This window comes from Larus michahellis, chromosome Z (assembly GCF_964199755.1).
Source record: "Larus michahellis chromosome Z, bLarMic1.1, whole genome shotgun sequence".
Classification (NCBI taxonomy): Eukaryota; Metazoa; Chordata; class Aves; order Charadriiformes; family Laridae; genus Larus; species Larus michahellis.
In genome coordinates, this window is record NC_133930.1 from 45,007,623 (window position 1) to 45,035,476 (window position 27,854).

General features: G+C 40.3%; 1 protein-coding gene across 4 annotated transcripts in view; it reads right to left on the reverse strand.

Annotated features, from left to right (window-relative positions):
• Positions 1-10,462: 10,462 nt before the first annotated feature.
• PTCH1 (patched 1) overlaps positions 10,463-27,854 on the reverse strand; it is a 75,451-nt gene continuing 58,059 nt past the window's right edge. For 3 of the 4 annotated variants that reach the window (XM_074569989.1, XM_074569988.1, XM_074569990.1), the window contains 7 exons: positions 26,308-26,588; positions 24,636-24,773; positions 21,425-21,567; positions 18,350-18,449; positions 16,968-17,222; positions 15,342-15,870; positions 10,463-13,652 (listed from right to left, as the gene is read on the reverse strand). In XM_074569989.1, coding sequence (XP_074426090.1) covers positions 15,343-15,870; positions 16,968-17,222; positions 18,350-18,449; positions 21,425-21,567; positions 24,636-24,773; positions 26,308-26,588 — 1,445 coding nt within the window. In that variant the 3' untranslated portion in view covers positions 10,463-13,652; position 15,342. Of the gene's footprint in view, positions 13,653-15,341; positions 15,871-16,967; positions 17,223-18,349; positions 18,450-18,630; positions 18,648-21,424; positions 21,568-24,635; positions 24,774-26,307; positions 26,589-27,854 lie in introns of those variants that run through there. The other variant, XR_012584915.1, reaches the window with a different exon arrangement.

Genomic DNA, 27,854 nt, shown 5'->3' on the forward strand with positions numbered 1-27,854 from the left:
TGGAAAAGCACAAGAGAATTAAAACCCCAATAAAGATATGGAAGAGAGTTTAAGTCACGTTTAATTGTATGAAGCTGGGAGTCACACATTTTGTTATTAGTCTATAATATTACACTGCAGGTCCATTTATCAATTTTCTACTTACAGGACCACTCCAAATCCACTTGTATTAAACAAGCAATCAGCCATTTAGAAAAACATAATGATAACAAATTAATCTCTGAAAGCACTGAGATATCTAATCCAATAATGATAGTATAATTTTTTATTTAATATCCTGTAAGGGACAGATCACAAACCTATGATTTTGATTAGAGTGGCAGAACAAATCTTAGTAAAAGGGCCTCATTATGACATATGCTTCAGCTCAAAACTCTCTGGAGAAAATGCTCTGACCCTACAGTGCCATCTAAGAAAATCATATTGGATAAAAGGCCCACTGGGATATGAGGTGTCTGTGGTGGATAATAGGCTTAGATTTTATCAATTGTTGTAAGATATAATCATAAAAGAATGTGAAAGGATTCATGACACACAATAAATAAGATGTGTAGCCACTTTCAATTTTATAAGAGAGATTAAAGAACACTTCAGTATCAGTATTTTATGTAAATTACTACTATCCATTATGATTTTCATATATTTTCAAGTGACAATACAGGTACCTCTGTTCTCCCAACAATGCAGCACTGGGTGAGAGTCTGAAAACACAGAGCAGAAGTTAAACACACGAACAAGTGCCGAATTTAAGCTATGATTTACAACAGCGAACGTTTCCAGAACCCACTTCCTTTGGAATGAAGTATAGCAAGAAAAAAAAAAGAGAAAAAGGCTCTGATAATTCTTTCCTACCTCTGTAGGGTGTAACAGAGGGACCAGCATCCAACAGAGAAAACATAGCTGAGTTCTCGGTGTTCCTGAAAATTTGGTGATCTATTCTGGTGCCTAAATAAAATTGTATGATCCCAGAGAGGCCCACAGGGTAAACCAAAGCCAGAAGGGACTTGCAGGAAGGCAAAATTCCCTATCCACTTGTCACAGTTCCACAGTGTTGCTTTCTTCTATTGTGGCTCTTTCCTCCTTGTTTTTAAGCAGTGTTTTATTCTCAAAGCTTTAGAGAAACAAATATTTGAGATGCTGATTCAGCGAGAAGTACTCTTTGACTGTAGAAGTGCATCTATGAATTTGCAAGCAGAATTTCTGAAGTTAATATCTTTAATTGTCTGGGTATTCTTAGCAAGCTTATACTCTTTCTGATAGCCTATCACAAAATCCCATTTGCTTTTAAGTTCTTCTTTATAAACAAGCTAAAAACTATGAATTTGATCTTGAAAAAAGAACATCCTTGTAGTCAAAACAGGAGAAAAAAGCGCACATTTTTCCCTGTTGGTGGTTTTAGTGTAGCAGAATTTTGAAAGAAAACGATGTAGGCCAACACTGGCCCCTCTTATATTTTGGGGGATTTTGTGTTATTGAGAATTATGAAAAAAGTGACAGCAAAATGGGCAAAGCATCAACTGAAGCACATTTCTAAGAGGATATAGCCTCCAGTTTGCCAACATAAGACTCCTTCTCGCACATTACTTAACCCTGTGATGGTGGCACCTCCAAACAATGTCATAATCTTGTGTAATATTTATTATCATTGTAAAGTAGGACTGTTATTTGGGCTGAACAGATCATAACTATTCTATGGATTTAATGAGTATTTTACAAGGGCTGATTTCTTGTGATGAAAAGATAACAATTTTGATGATGAAGTATTATATTTTAATTACAATTGCATTATTTTCTGTCTGTTTTGTGCAGTATTTAATTGGTCTGTCACGAAGTTCTATGAATATTTTAAGTTTTTGAATATTTTAAAGTGCAGAAGCTGGATTTTTTTCCTCAGCTCTGTGGGTTTCATTCACTTTTCTGTACATTTTCATTGAAAAAGTCCCCGTTTCCCAAACTGATCCCAGCTTCTTGCCCTCTCCAAGCCATCAGCCCATGCTCCATTCTTAGAAGTCCCCTGCTTCTTCTAACCCATTCTCTTCTGGCTCAAGCCCCTTTTACCCTTCCCCAGCCAAATCCCCAGCTTCCCAACACCTCCCAAGTCTTCCTTGGTCACTGCCTGAACACAAAGATGGGCTTTCTTCCCCAGCTCCTGTGGCTGTTCAAGGGAATACTGCTGCTGCTGTCCACAATTCAGATCTGGACAATGCTCTTTCTGGCACTTTTCTCCCCATCTGCCACCCTCTTACTGGCTTCCATGGCTAGCCAAGTCCATTCGCTCTTTCATTTCTTTTTGACCAGAGTGCAGGGATTGAAAAACACACACCGGGACACAAGTATCACAGATCCCCATAGGAAAGCCAGCGCAACAGCCAGGCTCCCAGCTGTCCTGTAAGCGATGGCTTCTTATACACCCCTACTGCCGTGCTTCACGAGGGCTTCCACAGTCTGCTTTTTCACGCGCTTAGCCCATTAGGTGGCATGTGAATAATAATATGATGGTTATTAGGGGGATGTGTGTTCTCTGGAACAGGCAAAAAGTGTCTGCTGGGCCACAGCCCACTTCTGGGTCTGACCCACAATTTCAACAGGAAAAATTAGTCCGAGTATCCATGCAAAGAAGACCTCAAAGGGAAAGGTACTCTGAGGCCAGAAAAAATAATTCTAAATGACACAGTGGAGTGTCTTCCATTCAAAGCCTTTTTCTTCTATTACATGTACATTAAGGAAGCTAACAAGACCGTTTCCAGTAAGTCAGTAGCTTTCCATTCTGCTTAATCCTACTTGTACTTGAAACGAGTCAAGGCAACAGGAGTGTGGAAAGGAGGTCTACAGACTCCCATAGTCCGTAGGACAGTGCAGAAGACATTGGGTTTTTAGGAAAAGCCTGTGAAGCCAGCCCCCAGACCAAGAAAAAAGACCTGTCTAGAGCCTCTTCAGACAAGCCCCTAAGCTTCCCTCCAGGAGTTTGCCAAACAACAAAAATTAAAGCAGAAAGGGAAAATGAAGCGATGTGCACCAGGAATGTCAGCCCCAAGAAAATTGTGAAACCCCAGGTGCAACTTCCTGTATTTTGTAAGACTTTTAAAACATTTCAGGACAAAAAAGCACATGCAAAAGTATAAGCCTACCTGGTATTTATCTTGGACTTGGTGCTAGAATAACTTGCCAGTAGCAAATTCCACACACTGAAACCACAGTTCTTACTACACACTCGCGTGTTTCCCATCATACACACTCACACACACATAGACACACATATACTGCATAGAAAAACATTCAAAAAGCCAGCATCAACATTATAAAAAATATCCCCCAAAGCAAGTTATCACCTCCCCTGTGAGTAGGAACACTAGGCTCTTATGCTCAGCATCCAGGCACCGCCAAGCCTCCCTTGTCCAGTAGAATGACACCCCTAGTCATTTTACACAAACTTCAAATGCACCTTTTAAAGAAAATTTTGTGAGTCCTCCCACACGGCTCAGGTATAGTTCTCTCTCATTTCTTTTTCTGCTGTTTCCTTTCACTTTCTACTGTACATCTCACTGGCTTTTTTGCTTCTCTGTGTCCCAGCATCCCTTCACCCTGCATTTAGGAAGGCAAGCAAACAAGCACCACAACATGTGTGTGTGTACTGTTGCATGCAGAATATCCAAGTCCTGTGTTGCCAAGATGAACCAAGCCTCATCATTATTAGTAGTAAAACTCAAACTTTCTTATATGCATTTTTAACAGTTGCAGCACTTGCATCCCATTTCTGCAACTACTTTAGTACTTACTTAATTTTTCCAGTTTGAATAGTCCCAGCTACTTGCTGAGATTGTGAAAGCTGCTTCACTGATTATGAAGCAAAGGACTTAAATGTTCAAAGGTTCAAAGCGCATATCACTTTTTGTTAGGAAAATCTTGAGTTTTCTGTAATAGTATTCTTATCTGCTAAACATGTCTGATATATTTGCTTAGGGACATGGTTCAGTGGTTGACTTGGCACTGCTAGGTTAACAGTTTGACTTGATGATCCTGAAGGTATTTTCCAACTTAAATGATTCTGCGATTCTGTGATAAATTACTTGGCTTTCAAAAATGTAAAACCCTCCATTAGACTCACGCAAAACCTGAACCATAAAACATTTTTTGAAATATGTGCAGAAGGCAGAGAAAGAAAACAAAGCAAAAGAAACAGGTAATAATTTCCCATGGAACATAATCTGAGATGCTTCTTAGAGAGATTTCTTTTTGGGGATTCCTCAGACCTGCCCAGCTCCAAATTTATACTATCTTATTGGTGCACAAGTGATCTTGTACTTCTGCACCAGCTCTTTTCATTGGCTTTTTGGAATAATTCCATTTAAACTGCATACCACAGATTCTCTGGGCATAGCTGCATTCACCAGCTACCAATGAGCCATAGAATCATAGAACTGCCTAGGTTGGAAGGGACCTTTCAGATCATCGAGTCCAACCATCAGCCTAACTCTGACAAAACCACCAATAAACCGTGTCACTAAGCCCTATGTCTACCCATCTTCTAAATACCTCCAGGGATGGTGACTCCACCGCTTCCCTGGGCAGCCTGTTCCAACGCTTGATAACCCTTTTGGTGCAGAAATATTTCTTAATATCCAATCTAAACCTCCCCTGGTGCAACTTGAGGCTGTTTCGTCTTGGCCTATTGCCTGTTCCTTGGGAGAAGAGACCAACCCCCACCTCGCTACAACCTCCTTTCAGGTAGTTGTAGAGAGCGATAAGGTCTCCCCTCAGCCTCCTCTTCTCCAGGCTAAACCACCCCAACTCCCTCAGCTGCTCCTCATAAGACCCCTCACCAGCTTTGTTGCCCTTCTCTGGACATGCTCCTTTTTTGTAGCGAGGGACCCAAAACTGGACGCAGTACTCGAGGTGGGGCCTCACCAGTGTACAGGGGGACAATGACTTCCCTAGTCCTGCTGGCCACACTGCTCCTGATCCAGGCCAGGATGCTGTTGGCCTTCTTGGCCACCTGGGCACACTGCTGGCTCATATTCAGCCGTGTTGGATGCCACACTGACATGCCCATAAGGATATGCAAGGGGGAAAGCAAGGAAGAGGAAGGGCAAAGAGAGGAAGAACTGTTGTAGTTGCAAGTAAAATCATATTTAAAAGGAAAAAAAAAAAAGGAAAAAGCTATTTCCCTGCAGAGATCTAGTTCCACAGAGGTAAAGGGTGCAACCGAGGTAATTGCACTTAGGGTACAGTAATTTTCGTGACTTAAAAGGGTTTGTAAAATTTAAGCAAAATAAAAATAAAAAATATGATAATTTAATATGGAATGGCCAAAAGAGAACAGAATTACAAAACATCACAATAGTGACAGAAAGACTGGAGGTACTGGCGGTGGTGACCTGAAGACCTAGGACTAAGGGTCACAAGCATATTCCAGCATAGCTCTTCTGCACTTCTCAGATGGGTGTGAGACAGGTCACATCCACAAAAAATACCCTCTGCTTGTTGGTTTTCCTTGTGCAACTTCCTGTTTTAGATGCAGCTCAAAAAGGCTCCTGAAGTATGCGAATCCATTCAAGAAGTCCCAGACTACCATTGACTAAATTGCAATTTACAGTCTGAGGTGGGGGGAAAAGCCCTGATTTTTTTGAGCTGATTCTCACCCTCAACTACAGACATCCAGCTCAAGTATGAGTGGGAGCCTCTACGGTCAGAAATCTGCATACCTTTTGCTGTCAATGACAGCAAAGGGACACCTCCGCAGGGATGACTCCCTGTGCCCAAGTCATATACTGTGGATTAACGGCAGGGTACGAATAGCATAACCAGGACCACACTTTTCACCGTATGCTCTATGGACCAAACCATGCACAGAGTAATACAAATGCAGATTTACCTATGAGTAATCCCACTTCCCCTGGCACAGCTTTGAACCGTTACCGTGTGTTCTATCACTGGATACTGGGGAGAAGAGCTCAGCACCTCCCTCTCCACGTCCCCCCTTAAGGAAGCTGTAGAGAGCAAGGAGGTCGCCCCTCAGTCTCCTTCTCCCCAAACTAGACAAACCCAGAGTCCTCAGCTGCTCCTCACAGGACATGCCTTCCAGCCCTTCCACCAGCTTTGTTGCCATCCTCTGGACACATTCAAGTACCTTCACATCCTTCTTAAATCACGGGGTTCCTAAGGAACCATAACCAGCTAATGTGTAAATTCTCGTTAGTTCATGGGCTACTGATTCAACGGGCTGTAACAGTCACTTTGGAGCATTACAGTCTATTGCATTAGAGAACATCCATTGAAATTGGTTTAAATCCATGTACTATGTAATTAGTCGGGAAAGCTATTTATGAATGAGATTAAAGCATTCACAGCCAATGTGCTTAAATGCACTGTTTGCTCGCGTACATACACTTTTCCTCAGAATTATGCCTGACAACAGCATAAGGATGCAAAGTGAAAAGTTAAATTAACTAAATGCAGCAATATTAAGTAACTTAAACAGAGGAGCTGGACACCACAGCTTATGTATTGGTTAGTATTTTCACCGGTTATGTGCTTAATAATTATTTATATTCATATGCAGACCTTTTTAGGGGCAAAAAAACAACTCAATTTATAGTTCTGTTTCCTCACTTGGTTCAATATGGGCCAGACTGAATGAAACTATAAATGCATGTTGTTCGCAGAGCTCATGCCAGGGATACTTTTGTTCCATTCATTTAGTTGTCCAGGCACTTTGCTGACAATTTTTTGCAAATTTTAAGATAAAAGTGAACTGAAAGAGCCTCCCCCTGCCCTTTTGCCCAGTAGAAAGCTCCATAACTACTAACTCCAACATGAAAAGTTTTAGCTGTTTTTTAGATGTCATCTGACAATTTGCCTGAATGCTACACTAAGTTGTGTGATGCTGTTCAGTAACACCCTCCCTTAGTCTTTACAACCATTTAAAGTTGAGCCTGTTAGTCTTCTAAAATGCTGCAAAATGCTACAGAAGCATATTATATTGTCTACCAAAGTAAATGCTCTTATGTTAAATAGCCTACTTAAAATGATTGCATAATAGGGAAGCAATAAAGTGAAAGAGCGTTTGAATTCTCTTACAGCAAATGCTAGTTATTTGAGGTGAAAGTTTGAGTTTCCTATTTACCCCAGTTACTCTACTGCAGTAACATCCTCGAATCTTTTACCTTTATTAGTCTTAACAACTAATAAAATATCTGGTCCCTTGTTTAATGAGAAGAAACAACCCATTTGGCTCAGAGAGGTAAACTGTAATTACAGATGGGTTATTTGTTTGGTAACGAGGAAAGGGTAAATTGGCATTTTAACCTCAAGATTCTTAGTTTAAATCCAGCCATCTCAAAGGTCATTTGTCACCTATGTTTGGAGACTTACAGAGTCACCTTCAATAAAGCCACCTTAGCGCAGGAGCAGCACTTTGTGGTGACAGGGTCTCCTAAAGGAAGCTCCCAATTAAAAGCCCTGACACAATCTGGCAGGCCAGAAGTGCAATCTCTTGTCTTCTGGGCAAGACACAACATCTGCCACAAGGGAGAGAAAGAGGAAAGATTTTCCTTTGCCAAAATAACAAAAGCTGGAAAAAAAGAAGCATAATAATATTCTTCCTTTGAGTCTTTTCTATCTACTAAATAATTCTTGTTTAATTGCTTTCCCTTCCCATCTCAAAAGGCTATACACATGTTTCTCCCTACAAGTCTATTCCCCAATGTAAACTTCAGAACAAAAAATCCAGGGCTGCTAAAAGGGACGCAACCTGGAACAGAAAAATCAGTCTTGCCTAGACTTTGACATACATTTGCAACACCATTTTGGGTCTCCTAAATCAGATGGTGGAGCTCTCCCTCTTCCAGAGCGCCCAGGGTCTCTCACTGCTGCCATAAATCACTTTTCAAACACTTCAGTGGTCTTTCTCCCTCAACAGATGGGGAAACCCACCTAGTTCATTCACCCGTGAATGAAGCCTGGCCCCTGCTTCCCAGCCCTTCCTCTTCAACCAGGGCAGAGCCCTCCCTTGCCTGGGAAAAAGTTTCCAGCCTCCAGCTTCCAACCCTCCTCCTTCCCGGCTGCTGTGGCGTACAGCCTTGCTCCCCAGCAGGATTCACAAGGCGGTGGTGTCTGTAGGCAGCTGGGGACATGCGAAGGCAGCCCCACTGCAGAGGTTTGAAAAACCAAAGGGATGGAAAGGACAGACAGAAACACCACGGGGTTTTGTGCTCAATTGTGCAAAAGCGTTATCTCCACCGTGTGAACCTGAGGTCCTAATTCAAATTAGCTGACTCAAAGATCCAGCAACTCCTAACTGTCAGTCTGAGTTAAGCCTGGAGAAGAGCCTGGGAAGGTGCTCTGATTGATTAGCAAATTAAAATGTAAGCTGCCTTGTGTTCAGTGCTTCTTAGGGCAAGCTGAGTTACAGCACGTTCACTAACCCAAGGGAGACACAATTTTCTCCACTGCAGCCTTACCCTACATCAGTGGGAAGCAGGTATGGCTGCACTAAGCACACAGCAGTAACACATGCAGTTACAGCTGTTAAAATGAGGGTGGAAAATGTTCCTTAGGAAAGCTATTGTGTGGTGGTGTCTTGGGTGCCGCTGCAGGCAATCAAATATCTGCGGTGGAGATTTTCTTTGCTTATGCAGTATCTACAGAGGTAGAATGGCTTCTGTAGTACCAAATATGCCAGGATTTATGTTAAACTTTTTTTCTTTTTTTTGTGTGTCAAAGCAGCAGTACTGCTTCATTTTTGTCTTTAATTAGCTGCAATTAACCATGTAAAGTTAAACTGGGCATGTGTTTTTTTTAAGCCACTCGGGCTGGGTAGTGCAGTTTCCTGGCATGCATCCTATTCTAGCAGTAAAGTTCAACGTGTCTGCAACAAAAAGGACAAGAATGATTAAATGGAGTAGGGAAGTAGTAATTGTTCTCATTACTTGCAGCAGCCATTAAAAGTAATTACAATTTGGCAACGGTGGTTTTCAGATATAAACAGTCGGTGTCTCAGATGCTCATTGGGAGTGAAAGTTAACAAAAATGAAACACCTGTTCATACATCAGTGCTGCTGCAGTTTAGCAGCATGCAGCATTCCTGAAGCTGTTAAATACATGCATTATGCCAACAAAAATTTGGCCACGTGTTTACTTAAGGCCTGAATAAATACTGACAATCTCTGACAAAAATCTGATTAAGGTCTTACCTGGGGTTAATAAGACTGACAGCAAGAAGACCCATTTATAAGAAATCTAAACATGACAAGCAATGTAAGGCGAATAGCTATCATTGATGCAAAACGCAATTTTTAAAGAAAAATCCTGTGTTCTGACTATCAGAATGTACTGATTTACACATATGGTTTACAGTCCTGTGAATGGAGCTGCTCCCACAAATGGCTGTGACACAAAAGGCAAAGTCAGCGAGTTGAGCTAACGCACGGCTTTAGTAGCCACCGTTCTCATGGGCTGTAACCCACCAAGGCCACCAAGACTCAGTCTGGCTAGTCCTCAGCATCTGAAGGAGAGTATTTTGAGTAGCAAAAACGTATGTGTAGGAGTTCCGCAGTTCAAGTGCTTTAACTGTATTTTTCTTTTTTCTGGTTAAACTTACAGAACCATAAAATAGTAACTTGTATTTTTATTTCCTCTGACCATGAAAAGTAGAGGCTGAATTATAAATTATCCCAAGACATGTTTGGGCTTTTTGTTCATGAGAAATGTAGAAGACTCATGAAAAAAAGCTCATTAAGGGTTATAGGATAAAGTAACGGACTGCTGGCTCTGAAGCACTTTGCTGGATGCTCAACAGAGTATGTTTGCACAGGACAAGCCACGCAGAGGTTCATGATGCAAGTGACTTCAGACTTACAGTCTTCACAGACTCCTGTTGCCCACAGCCTCCTCCCCGAGCAGTGCTCGCGCAGGCCACGGGGACCTGCGCCCCGGCTTGCACTGGCTAGCACACTTCCCGGGAGGAGCTTCTTCTGTGGAGCGCTGCAGTTTTCAGAACACCGCGTTTATTTATTTTTTGTTCCACAAAGTGGGAAAACCAGACTATTTCTCGAATCCATTTAGGGAGCAACCACGAAGACGGAAAAAGACAAAGAATTTCCTCCCACTCCTGAGCAAAAATAACCTGTACTTAAACTGCTTTACTCAAGGGTTCAAAGTCTACACAAAATGTTTCATTCAGAGTGAGAATGGAAGGTATAATCCAGCCCTATACCTATCCCCCACGCCGGAACAAAAGTAACAGAATCAATAGACAAGCTCCCTGCATGTTACAATTTAGACAGGATTTTAGATAGCTCCAAAATGGGCAAATCTGAATGTCCCGAATGTGCCGAATACTGAAACATCTCAAATGCATGCTCCAAATCGGAATGATTGCATGACTGTACCTGAACAGCTGACCAGCAGTACATGAAGAAGCAAACAAACAAACAACAAAACAACCAACCAACCAAATCCGTAGCCAGTGAGTTATAGTATTTTTATTCATGTTAGAATTTCTATCAGTGTTTGAACATTAATATTTAGAGAGTTTGTACAATTTCCATTTAAAGTTTAAAATGAGAACCACACTAGATCACAAATGGTAACTAAAACACAGTTCAGAATTGTATGAATATTCACACTCTCTTTCTCTCTTAACACTGTTAAACACTTTCTTTTCTGCCAGGGGTTTTACAAGAACAAGTGTGCACCGTAATCGTATCTCAGCAGTGTTCCAAAACATAATGGTATCATCATTACATATAAACTCTTTAAAAATATACTTCTGTCAAAAGACTTGATGACTACTATGTACACTACAAAAATAAATTTTCATATAAATAAATTATATGGCATAATTTTACCTTTGTAACTGAAATGACACAAACCCACTCCTACCAAAACAGGCAGGCAATGAGACCCAGTTTGAATATTTTTTTTTCCTTTTAAGTCCTTATGCTAAAAGCTACAACGAGTCCTTAATGTAAATGTTATATAATCTTTCCTATTTAACATTAGTAAGCACTCTATACAAATAAAAATCCATTAAACAGTAAAAACATAGCTGTAATAGTGTTTCCAATAGAAATAAAATCCCTGCATCTTGTTTGTTATAAACTGGCATGACAAATACTGTAAGAAAACATTCTTATGATACAAAAATATAAATATCACCCATGATTAAAAAAGTTAAAAAACAAAACCAAAACAAAATAAATGTTGCCAGCCACTGAGTTCTCCCCTTTCCAATGTGACTATCGGAGAAGGTGGTCTACATCGCGCACGAAGCAGCAGACAGCTCACCCACACACAAGCACGCAGGAGGGCTCGGGCAGGGGCAGGTGGCAGACCCCGCGGCTCACCTTGGCCCCCTTCCCTTCCGAGGAAGAGGAGGGAGCCAGGCAGGCTGCGGCTGGGCGGCAGCGGTGTCAGTGGGAGCCCTGCCGACCCCTGACATGGGAGCGCACACGCTTGGTGGCTGAAGGTAGCTCCCAATTAGTATCATACAGTTCCGTTGCAGAGTCTGTATGATCAGAGGTCACTATGCTGCTAGTGCTAAATTAGGGCCCCTCCTCTTTTTGTCATTAAGAGTTTTCATGTTAGACAGTGAACTGGACCAGTAGGCAGTTGCGACATTAACCCTTAGTGTGCATTGAAACAGTAGCTTATGTATCACGGGAATGACACCAGGCTCTCGCCACCTGCTCTTCGAGCGTTCACATTGGAGATCTGTAAACAAGTGCCTCATATCAAAGTGTTTTCAAGTGAGCAAAAAAGGCATGGAAATTTGTGCATTCTAATTATCCCCATTTGTTATGCTGGCAAGGTCTGTGGGCAAAGATAGAGTCCCTGAAGCCACTGGAGAAAAACACTTTCCCATCAAAGAATTGGCCACTGCTGTTCAGGCATCATACTTAAAGAAAAGCCCCACCACTGCTGTGTTTAGAAACTGAATGTTGGTTGTGTTTGGCTCTGAACTGAACATCTACCTGCTCTAAAAACAGCTTGGAGAAGGGCAGAAAAAAGATGCAGAAAGACAAAGACAAAGAAAACTTTCATTCTATTATTTTAAATTAAGGTTCTCCATTCTTATGGTTTGTTTCCAACTGGAACACAGATTGTAGTGTTTTTTCAGACCCTTCACCTGCAGCAATCCCCTTTCAGTTTAAAAATAGTAATACAAAAAGCTAAATTAGTTTCGTAAAGAGATCCCAGTTTAGCTGTTTTAATTAAAAGTGCCAATGCAGCATGGGAAAACACAAAATATAGAGAAAAGAACACCCAGGCCTTATGTGTCTTTACAGTCCTGGACCCATCAGAAAGCCATTTATATTTAAAAAGTGAAAATAGATTATTTTTTTATCCTTCCATTTGATTTTTATCACTTACTATTAACTTCCTTCCTGCCATGAAAATAAGGTGACCACGAAAATAAGCCGAGCTGTGGTTCATCATCAAACAACTCAATTATCCTGCTTCTAATGCCACTCATAGTCAACAGTATCAATATCAAAATAAGGCATATGCTCATTGAATTTCTATAACCACCAGCACCTCTCAAATCCAGCACCTTTGGAAGTGAAAAAATAATGGTTATAGTGTTTGCACTTACCTGGCACCTTTTGCAAAAAAAAAAAAAAATAAAATAATCAAAGCACTAGACAAATAGTAATTAAGCCTCACAACATTCCTGGGAGGTAGGTAAGTGTAATTATACCCATTTTACAGAATGAGCAACTGAGGCATGGGGCAGTTAAGTGACTTGACCAAAGTCACGTGAACCAAGTCATTAAGAGTGTGGGAAACTGAACCGCAACCCCAAACCTCGACTTCCTGTTGTCTTTTCTATTTCAGTTGGGCCTTTGATCATGGCAGTCTATGGTATATGTTGGTAAACACCAACACAGTTTTCACTAGTGCCTACTAACAGGGAAAGCCAGACTCACATCAGCATCAGTGGGTTTATAAGCCCACTAAGTGTTACCATACAGTAAAAGAGAAACTACAGTACACCAGGAACATACACACCAAAGCATGCACACTTCCAGATGCACACATGGATACACACAGCAAAACAAAACCTGCACATAGCTAAATCTATTTAAGCCTCCCAGATTAACTTGCCGTTCTTCATATCTGCTTATTTTTAAAATTACCACGCATAGCGTGTTTGAAAGTTAACAGTAACATTTCATACTACCACAGGGTTGTGATACGCAAATTTAAAATACTTTAAACAGACATGTATCTTTAAAAAAAAATCCTATTACATAAGCAATATTTGCATAGAATTATACAAGTAAATTATACAATATTTAAGCAGCAGCAACTTATGCTGAAATTTAGAACTAGATTAAGCTTAGTTGTGGCACAGAGATCAACGTACAAAAAGTACAAAGCGCACACAATATTGTCCCCATTCTATTGCCCAGAGGCAAATGACTCCAGATTATACTACTTTACATTGTTCTTTTGTATATTACATATGTGTACATCTTTTAAATACTTAAAGAAATATTTAACAAAATAATACAATAGGTTACAGTAACAGTGAACTGTTGTCCTGATGCAGCATGTCCTTTTCTACAACTTCAAGCAGTTCTTCTCTTCAAGCAGTTCTGGAAATACGGTTTTCCATCTTTGGCCTCTTCTTTGCTTCAGTTATTACTCTTTACAAATAAAGAGAGAAGAAAAACAAACATACATTTAAGTTTAAGAAAAACAAACACATCAAAGTAATCCAAAATTCATTTCATGATTCTTGTGATTACAGTTAGCAGTCAGGGAACGTGGGCTCTGCTCTAAACTCAGTCATGAATTTCCCAGTAAAGAAATACTGACGCCAATTAAGAAAATGAAAATGCTTTAATTTCTGAGTTCCCAGCTTTAGATACTGGTGACAAATTCAGTTAAAACCAATGAATACTTCAAGGAGAAATACACTACTACATCAAATACTGCGTAGTTAAGAATCTCGTATTACCATGCAGTTCAGCTTGAAAGAGCTGAGCCCAAGTATTTACTTCCTTATTCTGAGGATACTATTACTTGCCGTATTTCTAGACTGTGAGGCTGAAGGCATTCATGTTATTTGCACTTTGAGATGTTTGGAGAGATATTTTATAAATCAGAAGGCAATTTTATTATGAGTCATCAAAAAATTTCTATCAAAACTCTCCACGTGTGTGTGCCTGTGTACACATGCATGCATGCATGTGTATGAGTGAAATAGTTCTGCAACCAAAATAAAATGGCTTGCTCTGGTCAAACTAGTGTCTGCTACTGGAAAGCTCTAAAAAGCAAAGAGAAAACCGGGATCCACAGATAAGTAACTATTTTAACACTTCCTCTTTCCCCCTAAAGAGGAAAACAATCAGCAATGGTTGTTCAGGCACGAGCCCCACAAAGCTTTCAGGGTAAAAACTCAATTGGTTTCTCCTCTTCAAAGTATTCCCTATAAAATTAATGGAAAAATTTAAAGAAAATGAACAGCTTCACTCTTCCCCAAACATCTGCTAAAATATCCTGTCTGTTCTGAATAGCACTGTTTCCTGTAACCTTCTCTTGCCAGACTAAAGACAGACAACGATTTAGGTATCAAGTCTCACAAGTTGCTGGGTGTATCTGTTGTTTCACAGAAACATGTTAAATGCCCTGCTAGGCCTGCGCTACCCAGCAACAGCCCCTGGCAAGGGAGAGACTGGCCCAAGGACTCCTCCAGCGTGCGAATTCGCTGGGTGGGTCTCTGCATGCCTCCCAAAGCACAGGGGACACCTCACCACACTGCAGTGCACTAGACACGGTGGGGCCTTCCCACCTCTCCCTCAGCGCATCTTCCAGAGGGATTCAGTCCTCACTATGGACTTCAAATTCTTTCAGGGACTTTTATTCAAGAGAGGACAACTCTTAAAGTAGCTGGCAATTTTACACTCTCCTAGGCAATATAATTCTGTACGATGTTTTAGAACGTGCCTGATTCAGGGATCAGAAGACAGGACCTATCAACGGTAAATGCAGCTGCACAGCTCTGAAGACATTACACAACATCTCTGCTTCCTTTTCCTTATCTGGTAAGCTGGGACTGTACAACGTACTTACCCACTTTGCAAGGCTTTTGGAAGTAGTTCATGTCTGAACCCACTATAACTTCTCAGTGTTGGAAAGTGCAATCTTATCCAACCTCAATTCTAGTGCAAAATGTATTATATTCAGGGTCAACAGATTTAAGATGACCAGGGGCCCGTAAATGAACCGACCTGAAGGAATGGTACCTCAGAGAAATTTTATCTTTCCCCTTTCTTTCGGTCACACCATTGCCTGACGCAGGCAAGGCCCGCAGCTACAGGAGACAGACCTACCTTACTGTGAGCTGTTGCCAGGTACCCTTTCCTCACATTCAACATCTTGGAGTTCTATAACTTCTGCTTTAGAATTTCTTCTTTCACATCGCACGTTAAAAGGCACATGGGGGTCCTCAAATGGCCCGTGGTCAGCTTCATGGTATCCCTCATAGGACGGAAAGCTCCCTCCCCGGGAGCCGTGGCTGTGCACCGCAGGGTGGACAGCAACAGTCACTGAAGCCGAGGCAGTCACAGTAGTGATAGGCTGGCAGTACGCTGGTCCTGCGGCGCCCACGGCGCCAAACGCCGGGCTTCTCATGTTATGAGAACGAGCCCTGTGGCCCACGCGATCCCTATTGCTAGGTCCTGAATGCCCTTCAGTAGAAATTTCAAAAGCGTCCCTGCGAGGGCGGTAAGGAGGTGGTCGCAGCCCTTCCCTCGCTTCCCGTTTGGGTTGTCTGCCCTGACGCCATGCCTGCTGTGTGCCAGACTCCGGATTTGATTGTAATCTGGGACTCGACTGATGCCTTGTCTCTGGCTGAACCACCTGGAAGAGAGATGCATGGTAATGCCTCTGACAAAACAAGGCAAACAAATTCTACACTCGCTTATAGTTTATGCTAGGAACAATGATAATAATGCTGTCCTGGCTCTAACTCCACAAAGGTAATGTCTGGAATCTGATAACTGTTGATTTTTCCAGAGAGTTTTTGTCTGAAGTTATTAAAACCTGGAAAGCATACCTTCAGAAAAACACAGGATGACAACCGAAAACATTATTGTAAGCTTCCTACATACTGGTCCATCTTTTCAAAGGGATGGGTGACAAGCACTTGATCGGAACTCGTTTAACAAGCAGCATTGCGGGCATTTGGAAAAGGCTCTATTCCATGCAGGGTATATACACAGGATGTTAGTTGGGTAGTTTGTATAGACTGTAGGAATCTGTTTTCTGATTTCCGTAAAAAGCGTGAAGCACAGCGGCCACATCAGTCAATAAACCGTGACCAACTTCAAATGTGGCTCTGCTTGTACCTATTTCTAGGCCTCTGCTGAACAAAAACAGATCCGCATTGCAGCTCAGCATGCAGCATCAGCAGGGGTAGGAGACAGCTTTTTCACTCTCCTTTGAAATCACAGTTATGCCAACCCAGTAGCAAGACGCAACAGGCCCAAGATTTCGTACAACCCTGAAACTATTTTCTTCTGGCTCTATCAATCTTTCTCCCCCAAATGTGCTGCCAGAGAGAGGTTTATGAGATGGTGATCCACAAGGAACTATGTGGAAGTGTTTGGATCTTTTAATCTCTCCCCACTCGCTCTCTCTGAAAACAGTCATCAAATAGACTGAGAGCTCTCTCTTGTGGCTGGTGCCAACACGATGTAACAGCAATTACGCATGCCAAAGACCCCCACTCTCCTACTTTCCACTCCACTTTCCATTTTACCTCCAGCTTGATTCTGAAGGTGAGGATGAGGAAAGCCTTCACTCCCCGCTTACAAGTTTTGGCACAAAGTCACAAAGCATAATCAGCCAGCAATATGGAAGAGCTTTCCACAAAAATAAACAGAATTAAACAAAAAAAAAAAACAACACCAAACTCTCTTCTTGCCCTCCTGCCAGTCAATATTCAAACTACTTACAGTGGATCTTGCAAAGACAGGATTCTCAGTGGCTTCCACTATTACTTGATGGACTGGTGCCCCGGGACCTTGGGTGGCCTCATACTGATGAAGCTCTTCACTGATGCCGGACACTGTGGTTTGAGAGCTGTACTCTGAATCAGAGGAATCTGACCCATTATTTGTGTGCCCAGCTGGCAATGCAAACCTCACGATGCTTGGGGGTGGCTCAGGAGACGGTGTGGGCAATCTGTTTCGTCCATTGGCTGGAGAAACCTGATAAAAACAATGCATTCAGTAACATTAAGTTAGCATTACCCTTTCAATCATTAGTGCTTGGCACAAACATTCTTCTGCCAAATGCAACCTCCCATACCATGAGAACCTTAGCATCAGTTTTCTGATGAACATTTATACTGAACTGAAAAAAATAATGAAAGAAAGAGAGACATGATCTCTATCTGTGGATACGTATGTAAACAGGATTACACAGATTCTTCTGGGTATAGCTGTCTCAGGAAGTGCATGCACTTTTACTTACAAATATAAAAATAATACATGGACTTCCTCCCCCTTCAGCATACATTAACAATGATTTAATAAAATCACCTCAAATGTGTATCTATAGTATGGTTCAGTGTTTATTTGCAGAGAGACAGACATACGGATAATAGCAACGTATACGGTGATAACAGCCACATATATATATTGCTTGAGTAAGGGACATGTCATGTATACTGTTAGGAATACAAAAGATTACACACTGTCATCAAAACTGTTTTGCTAATACTAAAAAACTAAACATCAACAACTAAGTGAAGCCTTCCACCCATCGAAAACACTGCTTGAGCCAAGAGCATGCCACAGGGAGGGGCAACCGGACACGGGGGACCTTCTGGCGGATCGGTCATGGTTATCAAGGTGTGGTCTGTGGACCACCACTGGTGTATGTTGGTCCACACAGGCCTTCCTGGTGGTCTGCTCAGTTAAATATTTTGGGGAAAGCAACAGAGGCATTGAGGTAGGAAAGAAGAAGATACGTGTACAAAACGAACTGTCTTTTGCAAAATATTGGGGAAAATACTTATTTTACAAAATAGTTTGCGTACCACATTATGCTTTTAAAAAGCATAAATAATCCTACACTTGTATCAGGTTTACTGATTGCAGCCTCTAATACAATAGTTATTTAAAAAAACTTCTAAAATGTAAGTAAAAGAATATCAACTAAATAACAAACAGCACTTTTAATAAAGATTAAAAAAAAATGACTTGAGCAAGAAACTTTAAAAAAATCCAAGAGAATTTAAAAAATAAAGAGTTTCTAAAAAAAGGGGGGTGATCGGGGGGGCAGGGGTGCAGACGTAGTATTATTTCTTCTGTTTACCATTAATTTTACTGACCTCAGGGTATGGTCCAAAGAACGAAAGAAGAACAGGAAGCAGCACCAATCCATTGAGAACTCCCAGAATGGTTAAGATTGCCAAAACAGCAAAGAAATACCTGAAGTAGGTTTTAAGTGGTTTGGGGGAGAGAACAGCCACAAGCATTGTTAGAAATGAGGGATTACGCATTATTCCTACATATGTTAAGATAATACATACAATAAATTAAATCTAAAAGATTACTAATATTGTACTAAATACTTATATCACTTTTCATATAGAGATACGTGGTTTTTTACCTTTTGAATTAGAGAAGCTACATTCCACAACCCAAAGTGTTAGTTGATAAAGGAAAGAAAAAAATTACATTTGTTAATTTCCCAGAATCTGGAAGCATGTAATGTTATTTATGAATGTGTTACACAAACACAAAAATATGGAATGTGCAGTGAATAGCTGAATGGATTGAAAGCACAAATACAATGAAAAGGGGCCCCCATTAGTGAAAACCCAGCAGAAGCAAACAAATGAAGTGAAGGGTGTAGAATTTAAACAATTTAGCCTAGAAGGAAAAGAAGCCCTCTTCTCCCAGCAGCTAATCCACTGTGAAATGCTTCTGCATCTTACAGCAGAATCTCTAATTAAATCTCCAGTGTATCAGGTAAGGGTTTCCCTTGCTGTTCATTAATCACAACTTTCCGCCTAGAATTCTGCAAGTTCCAGTTTTACCGAATAGCTCAAATTGCAACCTTTTTACAACACAGGAACCCGTTTTCTGCAAAGAAAATGCTGCCCATTCTATACTAAGCTTCAGCATTGTACTGAGTAAGACCACTCCACAATGGCAGAGCTGCATTGCAGGCTAATCTTTTGTTGAACAATTTAGCATCTCTGAATACTCTTGTTTTGCGTCAGCCAATTCAAACATAAAGGCTGAAGTACTATGGAAGAAGAGGAAAGTGCACAAGTGGTTGTCCTTTCCCACCACTGAGGGCTAAGGTCTGGGATCCTTCATGAATACCAAGGTAAACCTGTCAGTAAAAGGAAAGCCTTGCTAGTTGGTATTCAGCACAGCTGGGGCTCAGACTAAACTTAAGGCTGCGTTGTAACTAATGATTTCAAGGACTCAGTCTTGGTAAATTCCTGGAGGAGAAGGCAAAGGAGAAGAACGGAGGGCAAGTTTGCCACTAATGGGTCTGCTGATTACACTGTCTAGCTGGCAACAAACTTTACTGCCTCCCAATTTCCACATCTGATCAAATATATCAGCCTCCTGTAAAACTACAAATATCCTGCTATTGTAAACATATGGGAATTTCTGATCTGCATTAGCAAAAATCAGCAAGCCAATCTCCTCTACTAACATAAACCACCAGAACTTTATACTGGGACAGAGATCAACAACAGGCATTAAAAACATTTGCATCTCATCCATCTAATGCTAGGATAAACAGGAGGATTATAGCTCTGACCACTTGGTGTATACAATGTCGGTTAATTTACTTAATCTTCCACATTGTTGGACTAATCTATCGCTTTCCGGAAGCTGGGATCTTCTTCGCCCACTATAACAATGCTCAGGCTCCCATAGTTTATTTTATGCTATTTTTTAAACAAGGCAAACTGAAGTCAGATTGTGCTAGAAAATGAGAAACTGATGGCCAAAAAAAGTAAAATAACATAAGTTGAAAAGTTGAAAGGCTCATTTTATAAACTGAGAGAACATCCAATCCAAATTTGGTGTGAAGGGCTGCTACAATCTTCCATTTGCTATGACACAAAAAACATGCTTGCCAAAATCTTGTCTGTTAAGCAGGAAAGTAGCACAGCAAATGTACCCCCGTAAATTTAGGTTAAATCTATAAGTAATGTATATGTCAAAGTTTTCCAACCCTTACAAGATCAGGTCCTAAAGAATAATTCTACCTTATTTCTTCTATAGCAGCAAAATAAAGTAAAAAATACTGTCATGGGAAAAAAACCCCAAATTCTATTTTGAGACATGCAGTATCTGTATAGTAATAATCCTCATGTAGGTTTCATGAGGTCTAACTGCAAACTGCCTGCTTTCTTCAAATCTCTTACATGCATAAATAAAAAATCTTGATGAGATTTAGCAGCCATTCTCAGTTCCTGCCTCTGACATTTTGTTGTTCTTGTTGTCAAATGGATGTCAGCTAAGTCAAGTCATCTATCCAGCTTATGTCTACCTAAGTAGTTAAGTCATCTTTCAGAGCATTTTTATTTGGCCCAGTTCTACCTCAGTTCCCTTGTAGGGCTTGGAATATTTTTTTTTCGTGCTGTAGTTCGCCACAAAGAACCTGTGTTACTTCTAAGATTAGCCATTTTGCAGAGCTCCACAGGTTGTTTGTAATAGAATAGGATCTGTTTCATTGCACTTCTCAAATTCCCCTCAATGAAAAGCTTGCTTTCCTCTCATACTTGACGAATTCACATTCTTAATTAAATTCACAAGAAACAGTCTGCCTGTACTTCTAAACAGAAGGGCCTTCAGGCTTTGCTTTACAAAATTTTAATATGAAGTTCTGTGTTCATACTTATGGTTCCCCAGCTCCCAAACGGGGTTTTTTTTTCCTCTCCCTGTTATACATCGCTGTAAACCTCACATAACGATAGAAGGAGAAGGCCCGGAGAGAGTCACTTGCAGCACACAGAGTTGCAGTGTGTTTGTAGGTTCACGCGTCCTTTGCACACAAATTGCTGTGCGTACAAGAAGTCTGGAGGACCTGAAGGCTAAAGGTCAAACCCAGCTCACACTGGACAATACCAGATGCTTCGAACTGACTCAAACCCAGAATTAACAAACTTTGCTAAAGAGGGCCATTTCTGTGTTCTTTCATACTGGGTGTCAGATTTTCCTGGAACAGATTTTAATACCAGCAATGGAAACACTACTGCATCTAGCACGTAACAAGGAGTTAATAAAACAGAGGGAAAACAGGACCATGACGTAAGCATGCTTGACACACCATGCATAGTAATAAAATGACAGATACGCTGAAGTGACTAAAAATTTAAAGCATGCTGATTTTTATTTTAAAAACGAAGTCAGGACACACACAAACGCCTTACCTGACAATAAAATCGAACTCTGATCCTGCGAGCATTAACACTCCAAGCAGAGTGGACACGGCCCCATCCAGCACTGGCGCAAACATGTGTTCCAATGCGAGGACAGCCCTGTGGTTCCTGTCTCCTATGGCAGTTAAAAATGCCTGTAAAACAATGAAATCCATTTCATTAGACAGATGTATATAACCTTCCAAACAGCCTCTCTCAGAGCCAGTTAATTACTTTTCTCTAGCTGGCTAACCTTCAAGAGAAGGCCCGATTCTGCAGTCATACCACACAGCTGCTGCTGAAGCCACACCACCAGAGTAAGCACTGATTACAGTCAGATCACAGTAATAATTCTGGAAACAATGCCTGCTTGCACCAGTAGGCTTTTGCCTCCAGCTTTGCTTATTTCCACCTGCAAAGAATTCATTTCATGATGAAAGGTGTCAAAATTACAGGGCCACTCCTCTCACTCTCACGGGGACATGACTTCCATGACTTTTTTAACACTTCTATTTCACTCAACATAAATGTTTTTGCAACTTCTATTACTTCAAAGCTAGGAGGCCTATAGGTACAAAATCGCCGTAGGAACACTACTGAACACAGTAGTGCCTGAGCAACAATATGACTAGTGAAATGCCTTTCTCCCTCAGGCTCCTTAGTGAACAAGCTGTATCAAGAATACTGAAATGCTGTTGTTTTGTATGAATTCGTCTTCTCTGTGCGTGACTCAATGGTTTAAGAAAACAAGAACCTGGCTGACCTTCTTCCTGTGATTTATAAGGGCTCTTTCTTCAGCAAATCCTCTACTGACTATTAAGATACGGACTCAAGCAACTATCTTCCTCTTGGTCCTGGAATTTAAGTGTCCCTTCTCCAGTGGCTTATTTTCACTTATCTGACGAATTTTAAAAATTTGAAATCAGTCAACACTTAAAGAAGTTATTTGGTGGGACAAGCAGACCAAAAATGGGTACACGTCGGGTGAGATTCCCAGCCCTCACTTCTGTAGGTAACCAAACCGTGTATTATTAATCTTTATTATTGGATTAAAACTCGTCTGTGGAAAATTAAATGTATCCAGGGCATTTTACATTCCCATATACATAAATGGATAAAGAATCCCCCTCAGGGTAAAAGCAGCTGTCAATGAGAAAACTCACATGGATCCACAAACATATTAACACATTATATAAACACATGTACATGTGTGTAATTAAAGGATGCATGATACAAGTCTACTATTGATTCAGAAATTATTTACAGAATTTAAAAAATAAGGTCACTATTCGTAAGTGGTAGCAGAGAACTGAGCCACAAGTGGATTGCGAATCACTCTTAAACAAGTTCAATTAAGTTCTCTATCAACAGTCATACCATGGCCTTTTTTGTTTATGGAACACTGGTTGACTATTTATATGCAGGACATTCTGTGAAGGTCAGTACTGCTGCTATCATCTGAGGTCTACTAGGCAATCTTTTATTTAAAGCCTACATTTGAAAGTTTTTGACTCCAGAGTCAATGCAAAAAAAGCACAATTTTCAGTTTGCTTGGCATTTTACCTTCAGCCACGGGTAACTTTTACTTCTTTTTTTAAAAAACATAATATATATAAAGTCCTGTAAATTAGATTACTTTCTTCCCGTTTAGAAACAGCTAGGTGGTTTGTCCTTTTTTACTCCAGTTTTCCTGTTTTAAATCTTCAATTCTAAGAAACTGTTGTTTCTTTCTTCCTCTTGTACACCACTGGTTTCTCACACTTCCCAAACTACCGCCAAGTCCCAGCAAACACGTTTACCTCCAAAAGCCTAACTATCCACAGCAGCAGGGGAAAAATAGATACAATCACTTAGGGATACGGTTGCTCCTCTTTAACCTTACCCTACTTCCCCTACAATTTTTCTTAAAATTACTCTTTCCATCTACCATTTGACGTGTCCCAACTCTGTACATCATCTACAACATGTTCCCAGTATTTGGCCATCCCCAGTGTGCTCCTCTCTTTCTCACTGCCACCAGATCTTCTTAGCAGTCTACTAGTCCTCCTTCTGAGTCTAAAAGGCCCACTGCATTCCCATCCAATGTCACCACCACTTTCCAGACCCTTCCCTTCACTTCTTTTTGTACTGCTACAGTACTAAAATACTAGAGATGATAGTAGACTACAAGCACCTCCTCCCTAGAATTATGTTGTATTGACCACTCATCCTTTCCTACTTTTTATACAGTAAAATTCAAAACTATGAAGACACTTATATTCTTAAACTATTCAGAAATATTGATTAGAATAGCCTTACAGGAAAATGATTTATACTGAGTGAGCAAAATGTTGCAAAGATCAGTGCTGACATTGTCAAATGCGACCACAGAAAAATAGCACTCTATTCTTTGTCACCAAATAAAGCAAGATGACTTTTGCGTATCTGGAACTCCCAGAACTGCTGCCTTGCAAGCACACAGTCGTTTCTGTGCATTTTTGGACATCAGGTTGACTAAGCTGAGTGAGTAGGAGCACTCAAGATTTGGACACTTGGCCTTGAAAAATGCTGAAAATCTTTATATAAGACATACTTCTTTCCCCCCTCACTGCTCCTCTTCATCACATCGGAAAACTATTTTCCTACAGACTGCGTTTGTGCACACTATTAATAGCTAATGGGTTCTAAAAAGAAGGTGCAGATTTTTCAAGTGGAAAATAAACCCAAATACATTCAAATTTTAGTGGTCCAGAGAAATCAAATGACACTATATGTGATTTTGAAAATCTTTAAAGGCTTCTCTTCCACAAGACACAGAATGCAAGAGGCAACAAACAGCTACACAGCACTGAGGCAACAACAGCGAGGCTGCAGACAAGGACCAGGAGAGTCTGGACTGAAGTAAGGTGCATTGAGAGCTCTGCTTTCTCTATCTATTTGCAACAATCAGACAATTAGATATCACAGGTAATGTATCGCCTTTTATCTCCTGGGAGAATGCCTCAATAGTTAGGAACCGCCTCACCAAGATCAACTCTGCTCTATCGAGATAAATCGAATGGCACACAAAGCTGTGACCAGCTTCTTTCTGAGAATCATGTCACTGACTCAGGAGATTAAATAAGGATTTGTGATCCTAACATTGCCACAATTTCAAAAAAATTTTCATTAATAATAAATAGACATCAATACTGATAATATTTAATGATATTTTATTTTAAAAATGCTTCCTGATTTTACGTACCAAAGCAACATGAACAGTGAATTCCACGCCAATGCCAACAGAAGCAATCAGGATAACCACAGGCACTGCACTCAGCTTTATTCCAATTAGACCCATCATGCCAAACAGCTCCACAGTCATTAGAGCCAGCACCACCACCTAGAAATTTCAAACAGATGTTAGTAACTTCTAATACTCCAGACACATGAAGAGAAAGATATTTAAAAACAACATGGTGATTATAAACCATACTCCTCAAAGCCATCCTATATTCCCAAAGACAACCTGCTTTTCCTTGTTTTGTTGTGCTCAATGGCAATGACTTGCTGAAGAGCCAGTTAAACTTATACTCCTAAGAACCAGTTAACAGACTAAGCATCAATTTTGTATGGGTTACAATTTATCAGTGATCTAAAAAACAATTTCTTCTGTATCATGGATACTCCCTCAAACATATTTTTTCTCTTTTTCACCTGTTTCTCAGACAATCCTTCCAGAAAAAGTAACTTTCAACTACCTGTATTGGAATTCTTTTTGTAGAACTGCAAATATCAGTGAGGATGACTTCTGAGTAGGTATAAAGCCCAGAAGAAAGTGAATGGCATAATCAGCTGATGAGTTTCAGGTTACAGAGGGGCTCTGAACTTTTAAGATACTTGGAGGCATTGAGACAGACAAAGTGAACAGTTAAATCTGAGGGAAAGCTTTTATTTTTCTTTCATCTACCTTGTAAAAAAAATAGAGGAAAAGGGAGGGGAGGAAATCTGTGGAATCAACTTTAAAAGTTGCTAAAGCCGAGCAGGAAAAAAGATATTGACATACTTATAAAAGCAATGGTGGACTCTGAAAATAAACGCCTTTTCCAAGGGAAAAAATTATGCACTACAATAAATGATTTTATAAGCTAATGAATCAAGAGTAATAACATAAATTGCTTGATTAAGTGCTATGAAAAATATTCTAGACTAAACATTTACCTTTTAACATACCTGTCGTATAAACGTACATTACAAAAACTAGTAACTGTTTTACGCTTTTCTACTTCTGGCATTTTATAAACCATACGATAGTTTATGGAATTTAAACATAGGAACATCATCATTCAATTTAACTTGAATGTTTACTGAGAGGCTGATGGGGCCTTGCAGAAAGCACGGAGGAGTATTCTCTTCAGTTTATAATTTTATGGCTCTTCCTCCTTGATAGCTCAGTTATACTCTTTCCAGTGTGTTCCATACAGCCCAACCACTTCAGTTTTTCCAGAAAGACTGCATTCAGAAATCAGTGGGAAAATTTACGGGCAAGTTAGTCACAAGCAACTGCCTTGAAAAATAACTATGTCTGATAAAAGGGGACAAGGAATACATAACTAGGAATAACTTCAGTATTTAATAAAGCTCTTAATTTTCCTCTGTGTCTTTATTTCTCATGTTAGTGTGCATCTGAGCAAGGGTAAAAGTTTATGTACCTTTCTAAGAAACCTTTAAAGCTGCAAAAAAGGTGGTCAAAAGATTAAGGTTATTAAGGTTTGTACCTTGAGCATGAACCCTACCCCCTCAAGTTGAATAAATATATAATGAATGATGCAATATACTCCACCACAGGCCCAGACATAAACAAAACCTTCCCGACTACAGCAAGAGCTATGCTGAAAGGAATTTGACTTCAACAAAGACCCTTATAATAAACTTACAATGATCCCAGCCGTCCAGGGGTTTAGGAGGAAGAGGGCACACACCAGAAACGTGCAAGCCAAAACCACACTAATGGATAAGAGGAGCCAGTGACGAAGCCCAATGTACTGCTCCCAAAACAGAAACGGGTAACCATTTGGGTAGCTGGCGATCCCCAGGCTGGTGTAGTTACTACAGATAGCTCTCACTTTCTCGATAGCCTCCACAAAATCAGAAGTTTCACGCAATCCGTTGAGGTAGAAAGGAAACTGAGCATATTCTATGGGCTCAGCTGCTGGAACTAGGAGAAGGACAGCAGTGTTAAAGTATGTTTTTGGAAAGAAGAAGATACACAGAGAGCACGATTAACAAAACACTTTGTTCTCCACAGCAAAATGCTTAAAACTGTTGAATTTAAATTTTATTTCTTTGGAACAAGTGACATTTTAACAACTTCCCAATAAATTGAAAGCGGAAGCAGTACAGGTGATCACTGTATTTTGTCATGCAGTGCAATGGGATGAACACAGTCTACATCAAGTCCCCAAAAAATTCTATGTAATTTAACAGATATATTTCAATACATGTATTAATCCTCATCAGTGCTATAATAGTTTTTACTGAATACCTGGCCAAAAAATCCCTAACTACAATACGATGTAGAAGATCACATCATCTTAAACATTTTATTCAAATGCTCTTCTTTTATGCAAGTGCAGTTCCTTTGAAATCAAAGGTCCTTTCCCTGAAATTAACTGAGGTCCACTCACACAGAACCAGAGAAAAACTAATGCTTGATCATACTTGTTGGTTTTTAACATTTCCATTGAATATTTTGAAAGTCAAAGTCAGATTCAGAAATCCATGTTCTGTTACTGGTGCAAATAACTGGGAAAAAAAACTAATATAAAAGTATTGGTTTACTGAGGAAATACTTAACTGTTTATCCTTTAATAATTCGACAAACCAACACTCTCCATGCTTCTTTTTGAGTGCAACGCTAAGTCTACTGTATGACAAGAAAAAAAAAGCTTCCACGAGGAGCGTTTTGTTACTGCCGTTGTGTGTTCCAGACCCTGCAGGGTCATTCAGTTGACTTGCTAAACATGATTTGCCCTATTATTAATCTCAACTATAAATTTTCATTAAGACAAGACTTGGCTGACTGCCACAAAGCTCTCAGGTTCGGATACACTGAAGCATGGCTAGCTGGTTACCCAGTCACATTTTCAAGCACACCAGTCCTCCCCCATATGCCCTCTCCCCTTCCCCGCTGGTGTCCAACTAGCAATCCTCACAATAAATTGAAAGCTGAAGCAAAGCTATGCAAACTGGCATTGCTGCTCAGGAAAGCAGTGAATGGCACGGAATGGGAATGCTCCCCTACCTAAGTAGCTCTTATACTGTATCAGTGTTGGTAGCTTAGCACATGAATTAACTTGATAAAAATCCCTTAGGTATTAAGAATTGAGGATAAACATTATATAACCTAAGTGATGTAACTTCAGAATGACAGAGGCAGGAATTTCGTGCAATCTCTAGGTTTTTCTCACAGACAGAACTATGA